Consider the following 9,110-nt stretch of genomic DNA (forward strand, 5'->3'; position numbering starts at 1 on the left):
TTTTTTGTAGTAGATCCTTATTGTGCACAGCTGCCCTACTGTGGGAAGACCCCCTGCAGGGAGCATGGCAGGTAGCTGGAGGTATTAACCCATTCACATGTCCGGACTGAATTCATTGGGTTTGTGCAGCAGTGCTTACAGTGTTGCTGAAATCAGTGAGCAGGGCATTGTCCCACAGAAGGTTTGTCTGATCTAGGTATTTCCTGGTCCTTTCAGAAGAAATACCACTTTTCACCTATTGTTTTCTTCATCCCCTGCCTATCTTCCCTGTTTTGGCCCATGCAATACAGCCCTGCGTCACACTGGTGCTCACCTTAGGTTTCCATAAACCAAGCAAACTCATCAGGCCTTTAGGAAACAGTAGGAAGGCTTTTTGCACTGGACAAGTTTCCTGATGTATTAGTGGATTTGTTTGCCTCATGATGCCCAGCTGAGACCCAGAGCCACAATGAGGCAAACACCTGTGGCGGATATCTGGGTGTGTGTGGGGCGGGAGAGGAATGAAGATTCTTCCCACCAGTGCTGCTGAAACCTGTCTGTTACTCTGTCCTGAGTAGCATGGTAAACCAAAGATTGGCCTGAGAAGGGCTTAAGCAGACTTAGCTTTGAGGTACCCGTCAGCACACGCCCTGTATTCCCATCTCCTCCCCAGCCTGAGGCCCGCAGCTTCCTCTGGTGGCTTCTGGCACTTAGTGAGCTTCTTCAGCAAACAGGCAGCACAGGAAGTTGCTCAGCTTCTTTGGCACCACCGTTCCCCCAACATTTTAGCGAAGTGTGCTGGCTGCTGGGGCAAAGGAGGCAGCAGGTGAAGGGAGCAAGCAAGCGGAACCTAGGTGACACTGTTCTTGGTTGCAGCGATGGTGCCATCATATTTAACGGGTGGGCTCGTTGCCTGTTCATAGCAGGAATGCTCCTCTTGTCGGCTTTCCATTCCTATGCTGAGAATCCAAAGAGAGAGTGAGGAGATGTGCTGATTTGTTGCCCCTCGGAGCGGTGCCTTCAGGCTCAGTGAGAGGAATGTAGCTACAGACTGCATGGTCAGTACTAGGAGAGCTGTGTCATGCTGCTGACATCTCAGACAGCACATGTGATCCACCCTGTTTTTATCTCATTTAGAAGTCCAGGGTACTGATTTTAATGCAGGTTTCTTTTTGTGGTCCTGCTGGGAAAGCAGAGGGCTGTGTTGGAGCAGCTGACTGCCTCTGCATTGGGAAGCTTTTAAAGGTAGAATCCAGAAAGAAAACTCTGGCAGAGCATCAAGCTGTTCTTGCAGCGAAATAGAAGTTTGGCAAAGATAACGTTCTGCGGGAATTTTGATGGCTTTAAAATCTAGTGTGGTGAATTCCTGGCTTGCTCCCATGCAAGGGCCTCTGCTCAAGAGCAGCAATCATTCAAACTTTTTTCTGGATAATTCCCATTTCTGAGCAGCAACTTGATTACGCTACCTGCCTTGTAATGAGAGCAAGTGTCTGCTAGACAGTAAATATTTGGAACTGTCTCTTCTAAAGAGGTTACCAGCTGAGATGTCAGAATGTCTTATTGTCTGCATGCATGACAAATAACAGCTGTGACAGACGTACATCTGCTGTTTTAACAACTGTGTGCTGGTGACAGGGCGGGGCTGAGCCAGCCTTGAAAATACAAGAGAGTTGTACATTAGTGGTAGTAAAACTTAATCAAGTACCAGAGGAACTTCCTTAAACAGCATCTTTAAGGGTCCTAGTTAAAAAGCAATCGAGTTAGAAGAGTTTGGCCCAGAGGCGAGCTACAGGGAACTCCTGGTAGGACAGGGCTGGCTTCTCTCTTGAGCACTTGCGTCAGACCTGGAAGGAAGGTAATGATGTTGTTGTGTACTGATGTTTGGAGTTCCGCCTGTGCCTGTGGGGTGACTTAGGAGAGAGCACAAAGATGCTTAATTGAAAAAATGCACAATGGAAATTGGTGTCACGGATCCACTGAAAGCGTGAAATAACCCCTAATCATACAGGAGATAAGAAGGAGGTGACAGAGGGAGTGTCGGGTGCTTTGAAGGCTGAGGCAATTAGCTTGCGTTTGATGTGATGGAGAAGCTAAAGAGATGCAAAGAGGAGTGACATGGTCTTTGGAAATCATTCTGGTTGGAAATGCAAGCTATGTGTTTAGTTATGGAAGCCTGCTTTGTGCTCTGCCCTTCTAACTGTTAGAGTGCTGCCTTAGTTGTACCCTAGAATGGCTATGCAGGAGTTGAGAGGTGGAGAGGTGTGAGACCTAGCGTTGATTCAGGCTTAGAGTGTGAACCAGAATGACAGTCTGAGAGTGCCACTTCCTTTACAAGTCTCAAAAGGATTGCAGAGATGATTTGAGAATAAAACCATCAGTTTTATTTTAGCCAAGAGGATAATCATCCATAAGGAGATGTCACAACTAAGCCAGACTGAGAGTTAGAACGGAAGGTGATAATTCTGAGGAGTAAAAGGTAAGGAGAAGGCTCTTGACTTCATCTGCAGGAGATGTGAGCAAACGAAAAAAGATACTGAGATTAAGTATGTGCCTTATAGAATAAGGGCCTTCTGTTATCTCCGTGTGGAACTTGTAATGTCCCATGGACTTCCAATCCTTAACTAATACGAAACAAGACAACCTGCTGTGAACAAAAAGCTGGAATGACCTAAATTCAGGGGTAGATTGTTCTGGTTTTGTGTTTAGTCTGTGTTTCCCCCCCTCCCCATCGCCCTCCTTCCCACTCCTCCCCCCCCCCCCCCCCCCAAATATTGTTGTTTGCAGATATTTCAGTGAATCGTGTGTAAGGAGCTGATTTCCTCAGTTGGCCAAACTACTGTAAGCTTTCTCAAAGTTTCAGAATTAAACTTCTGGAAAAATACTAGAGACCTTAATGTTAGTTTGCTCAGTTGTTCAGACAGCTGGATCTGGCTATTTTAGTATTCTAACGTAGAATCTGTGTAGCAGGATTAACAGAATGAGGCAAAATTAACCCTGGTGTGTTTGGTCCTGGCATGAGGAATCCTTGGAATGATTTGGGTCTGGTATAAGGAATGCTGGGAATGATGATTCCTGGTGGGGGAAGAGGTTGCGTAGTGCTAGACCATTCATGCTAGTGAACAAATGAGGGAAACATGCTCTAACACAAAATAAGCAATCAGTGATCTTCTGTTAATCCACACCTCATGTGGTTCTTTGCATTATCTTTATAGATGGTGTATACATTTAATGCTGGGCCCAACCACTAGACTTCCATATCTAAAGAGTGGAGCAGAAACCACTGTAGGTGAGACTGATGTGGTCAACAAGCTGTGTTTGTTTTAGTCTGACTAGCTGTGCATCAGTGCTGGGCTTCTGTCTTTGCTGAGGATATGAGGAAAATCTTCAGAAATTATTTGCATGATTTATAGAAGCAGCATGACAGAAGCAAAAGTGTTCCATCACTGATGGCTCTTTGTTTTTTGAGAGTGATCAAACAGAAGGACCAGTGAACTGGATAACCATGTCTTTTCAGTTTCTGCTGCATTTATGTGACAACACATTCATAAGCTAATTCATAATCCAGGGAGAGCTATGAATGAGTGCATGGAGACCTGATAAATACTAATAAATGTACCGACAGTAATGTCTCTACTTGTAGGTAAATAAAGTGTTGAACAATCAGATACTCAAAACTTTCATCTTCAAGGTTTTCACCCTTCTCTCTAAACTTTGACTGTATATTCAACTAGGCTTTATTGCTATTCTCAGTGGAATTAAGAACACAGCTAGTAAATTGGAGATAATTGGTCTAAACTGTGCTTCAGATCCTTGCAGAGAAATGAAGCAGTTAATGTGAGTGAAAATTGAAATTAGTTTCTTTCAAGAACTAATGCAGTGGGACAGACTGCACTGACCCTCATAAAGAGCGTGAGCAACTTTTCTCAGAACAGAAACTTTAAATAAAAAAAAAAATGCTGTTGTCTCCCTTCACATTATGAGCCCTCCTTGCTCCAAAGGTACATATTTTTTTCTCCTTTGTATGCATTTTAATTTGTGAAAAAAATATTGCTTTATCAGTTTTGGTATTTTACTTTGTGTAAGTAAACAGACTACTTGATTTGGAAATCTAAATTTGCCCTCCAGTGGCCAAGAATCACATCATAATCTTTTCCTAGAGGCTGGGCTAAAGCGCTCACTGCACCCTCGAAGGGTGGGGTTGTGCTGTGAATCTGGTCAAATTTGTAATTACTGACTTTTTCATATATTTGTCTTGCCATATTTTGAAAGATGTGTCCTGCTTTCAAAACCGAATTGATGTACAGAGAGAAGAATATATTAAAAACTGGGGGATTAACTGTGATAATAGCTTGCAATTTCACTGTGGGTTCGATTTAAGAAGGAGACAAGTTGTACTGTGTTGAGTACCTAATTCCTATATACCTCATCTTCTTATGGAGTCCACAGATCCATATTGGCTACTTATTTGAATTCTACAATTTGTGTATGTGCCCTGGCAGCCAGAAGGGCCAGCTGTACTCTGGGGGGGTGCATCAGGCCCAGCACTGACATAGCCAAGGGGAGAGGTTGTCTCTGCTCTGTGCTGGGTGGTCTCATCTCCAGCGCTGGGTGCACCACAACATAAGGACATAAAACTGTACAGAGTATCCAGAGGAGGGCTAAAAAGATGATGAAGGGTCTGGAGGGCAAGGTTTGTGAGGTGCAGCAGAGGTCCCTGGGTTGGTTCAACCCATAGCAGAGGAGCTGAGGGGAGCCCTGATGGCGGCTGCAGCTCTTTGTGAGGGGAGTGGAGGGGCAGCGCCGAGCTCTGCTTTCTGTGACCGCGACAGGGAACCGCATGGAGCTGTGTCAGAGGAGGGGCAGCTGGGGGTTAGGGAAAGGGTCTGCACCAGAGGGTGGTGGGCATGGAATGGGCTGTCCAGGAGAGTGGTCACAGCCCCACATGCTGGAGTTCAAGGAGTGTTTGGACAGTGCTCTCAGACACAGGATTTGATTTTGGGTGATCCTGTTTGGAGCCAGGGGTAGGACTCAATGATTCTTGTGGGTGCCTTCCAATTCAGGACATTCTATAATTCTGCAAATATGTCGAGCTTTAAATGGCTTATTGGAAATGTGAAAAGAAAGGCAAAGGCATTTTTTTTTTTTAACAAGGTGAGGAATGCTAAAATACTCAGAGCTGTTGCTTTTCTTGTGAGTTCTAGGAGTTGTTGGTGCTAAGGCTGAGTGTGTCACCTTGAGATATCCATCCATGGATTTATCTTCAGTTAGCTAAGTGCCTAACTAGTAAAGATAAGGTTATTTTGGTGTTTGCAGGAGTAAAAGTCTAAAGAAGAACAAATGACTGCAATGTAGTACGTATATTAAAAAAAAAACACAATCTTTTAAAAATTTCTAATGAAGAGTCTAAAGTTAATTTAAAAATTAGTCTGTTATTTTCTGTCTCTTTGTCTGTAGTTTTTAATTGGTTGTTACCCGTTCAATGAATGCTGTTTGCAATTGTGAAAGATCGACTCAGAGTTTACATCCCTTTGTTCAGTGCCGTGGCATTTTTATTCCTTCTGAGTTCCTGTGTTTTAGATTTATGAAAAGGATGATGTGAGAAGTGGGAGTGCAATCCGAGTGTTGAGCCATTCCGTATTTCTTCTATTTAATATCTGGTCTCAGCATGTGAAAACTCTGAAGCCAAATTATTCCATCTGTGGTATTGGCAGTGATGCAGAATGGTGTCCTTTTTCCTGAGGTGGATTATGTGGCTGTGAAAGGCAGCTTTGAGGAGTGCAGCAACACCAGGTGGAAACAATTTGGCTTAATTAAGGGCTTCTGAACTGGAGATTGGGAATCCTCATGCATGTTCCTCGCCTGTGTGGCACTTTGCTTGCATCTAGCCTGGCACATGAAAAGGTAGCTGAAAGATAAGCGGGAAGCCTTTTTCCTGGCACATTGTGAATTTGGAATTGATTTGGAATTTCACTGCAGCAGGCCAATTGTTACTAAAAATAAGTAAATAGCTCTGCCCATTCAGAATCTTTTAAGTGGTGTTTTGGAAGATGCTCATCAAGAGCGTGTCATCTTTCTGATCCCAGGTCGGTGCTTCGTGTGTTTGGATGTTGCATTATATTGGAAGATGGGGTGCATCTGTGGTTCCTTCACTTAATTAACAAGTCTTCAATGCCAGTATTTTGGGAATACAGCAGAGTAATAAGAAAATGATATGTAATTAAGGTTTGCTTTTCCACCAGAGGAACTTTAGACTTGCACTTCAGGAGCAGAGGTTTGAGATGTGTCTAACTAGTTGAAACAGCTTCTGTTGGAGGGGAATATGATCAGTTGGAAGTCTAGTTAATTAAACAAATAAAGGGCAAAGAAGTGTGTGTGGAAGGAGTTGTTATTAAGTGATCATAACACAACATAATCGTTTAGGATGTTTTTATTTTAAAAACATCTTCCTTTGTTACATGACAAGCCTATAGACATTCTGGAGGTGATTAAAATGTATCAAATATAGAAACTGAAGGAGAGGTTTTGTCAAAATGACAAATTTAGGAAAAAAGCTTCAAATATTATAGTGTGGAATCCTGAAATAGTGCAGATTTGTTTTCTCTGTTAAGAATGAGCTCTACCTAGAACCGAGGCTCTGAAACTCTAGTTTTAATCCCAGTTCCACTGAATTTCCACATGGGATTTATATAGATGCTTTGTCTTGAGTAGTTCTTTTTTTTCTTTTTTTTTTTTCCTGTAACTATACTGCTTATGATCATGAGATAAGAACATCATCTGAGGAGTAATACCGAAGGCTGAAGTGTAGGCAGAATTCTTGTATATACCGGAGCAATTGTGCCAGACTTGAAGAATGGAAATTATCTTTCCATTAGCTAGATTCGTGTTATCCCAAAACTTTCTTCCATGCTAGAAGGTACACTAGAAATATATTTTTACACAAGGTTATAGGGCTGTCTGTGAGACCTGCCTCTTCCTCATACTTCATGCAGGAGAGCAGTACAATGAATAGTCCCAGATTATAGCCTGTTTTTTATTTTTCTCACAGTAGTGTTTTGATTTATTGAAGTTAATAATCTTAAAAGGGGAGTGATGCTACATAAAAGTATTTCTCCAAATGCGTGCGTGCATATGCCTAAAATGAGAAAGGAAGAACAATGTTTTGTACAAAAAAAGCAAACCTGAAACTGATGACACTTTTTCTTTCTTTCTTTCTCCTCTGCTATCATTCTTCATCTGATTTGTGACTGTCCAGGCCTCAGATGCAAGTTCACCTGTACCTGATATTAATGAAGACAACTTGGAGCTTGAAGTCCCACCACAGGAGCCTCAGCAACCAGGAGATGTTACGGCACCTCAGGAGCTGACTGGGCAGCAGCCAGAGGTGACTTCACCACTCCAAGAGCCCCCTGAACAGCATGTGGAAGCCCTCACAACAAGCAGTAAGTAAATACCTGTGTTTAATGGGGCTTAGAGGCTGGATGCTAAACAGAGTGAGAAGTTGACGTGAGGCTCAGCTGGCCTCAACTAGTGAATAGGTAGTTGCTCAGGTGGTTCTTTGGTTACTCAAGTGCTTTTAGAGTGTTATTTTTATTGGGATGCATTTTCTTTATGTCAGAGTTCAGGTACCAAACAAGTAAGAGATGAGGCTGTCAGCACAACAGGGTGCCATCCTCTCTGCCTTTGGGGTGCTTCCTTTCCCATAGTGCTGGCCTGAAATACCTCTGCTTGCTATCAATGTCTTGAGCATTTGCCTGAAGTAACAGCTCAATTTCCACTTCCTGTGTTAGTGTTTCATGCTGTGTAGACCTATCTCTTCTTTCACTTTTTTATAATTTTATTTTAATATATTCATTCATTAATGATATTGATATTAATAATGGACTGGTTGAAGTGGAAAGGATCTCAGGAGGCCCTTTGCTCCAGGCTTTGCTCAAGCAGGGCTGCTGGGACTAGGCTGCCCAGAACAATATCCAGGTGGCTTTTGAAAAGCTATTTTGAACTCGCAAGAAGGGACAGCCAGCTGATCCATTGGTTCTCTTTTGATTAAAGCTCTCTTTCATACAAATTTTAATTAGCTTTGCATTTTGATCTCCCAAATTTGTGTTACTGGGGGGGGGACCCCCTGTGTGCTCTCTCCTGGGAATCTCTCCTGCCCTGCTACCATGCTGCTTGTTCTTCTGTTCCTGCCCTTGCCAGACTTTTGTTCCTGCTCCTTCCAGCACTGGGAGGCATCAGCTTCCAGGACCCAGCTGTGGGCTGACCTTCCCAGCAAGGCGGTGGGGGGGAAGATTAGGTCAGAGCAGACAGTGAATGCTGTGGAATGAGGGAGCAGGGGAGGAATGGGGGAGAAAGGGAGGAGGGACCACATTTTTCAGTGTCAGCCTCTGGAGCAGCTTCTGGCAGTTGTGTTGCCCTTCATATGTTCTGGGTTTTGAATTCTAGTAAAGGCAGTTTTTTACTACATTTTCAGATTACTTGCCATTGCTGATATCCCAATAGAAAACTTACCATAATTTTTTTTATGTTGAGCTTTTGCACCTTATTCTTTATCCTTCTGGTAGAGGCTTTGGGCACTGTAAAACTGGGATGCAATGTATTTTCTTTTTCACTCGTGTTAAACACTGTTCCCTTTTAAAATATCCTGAAGTGGATAGGGATGAGAGAAGATACTCAAAGTTGTTAAGGAGTAGGAATTACCCAATGATTTGAAATAGTCTGCAGATTTCGTGTTATTCAACTTCTGGATGAAGTTATAGAATAATTCTGCATCAAGTAGTAGAAAAGGCCTTTAAAAGGGCATGAATTTCAAGTTAATAGTCAAAGTAATTTTTATTGATTGATTATGATTTATAGCTTTAGTTGTAAAGAAACTGTGTTCTTAAGATGTGTAATGAAGAAGAGGTGAGATGCAGGTGATTATAGGTGATGAAATGCATGTTGCTTTATGGACACAGCGTTGGAAATGTTTACTTGAGTAGATTGCCCCAAAAGGCTTTACTTTCTTTAATATCACCTCTCATGTGGTTGCATAATGATTGTCGAATGGAATCACACCTAAGTGGTGGCAAGACCACTTATGAAAGCATAAATTCCATGGGTTTGCTCTCAAAGTTTAAACTTGGGGGGAAAAA

General features: G+C 42.7%; 1 protein-coding gene across 1 annotated transcript in view; it reads left to right on the forward strand.

Moving 5' to 3' along the window:
- Positions 1-9,110, forward strand: part of AKAP12 (A-kinase anchoring protein 12) — a 31,510-nt gene that overhangs the window by 3,164 nt on the left and 19,236 nt on the right. Inside the window, exon 2 of the mRNA XM_031552206.1 lies at positions 7,218-7,418. Within this exon, the coding sequence (XP_031408066.1) occupies positions 7,218-7,418 (201 nt within the window). The remainder of the gene's footprint in view (positions 1-7,217; positions 7,419-9,110) is intronic.

The sequence above is a fragment of the Meleagris gallopavo genome, chromosome 2 (assembly GCF_000146605.3).
Source record: "Meleagris gallopavo isolate NT-WF06-2002-E0010 breed Aviagen turkey brand Nicholas breeding stock chromosome 2, Turkey_5.1, whole genome shotgun sequence".
NCBI classification, from domain to species: domain Eukaryota; kingdom Metazoa; phylum Chordata; class Aves; order Galliformes; family Phasianidae; genus Meleagris; species Meleagris gallopavo.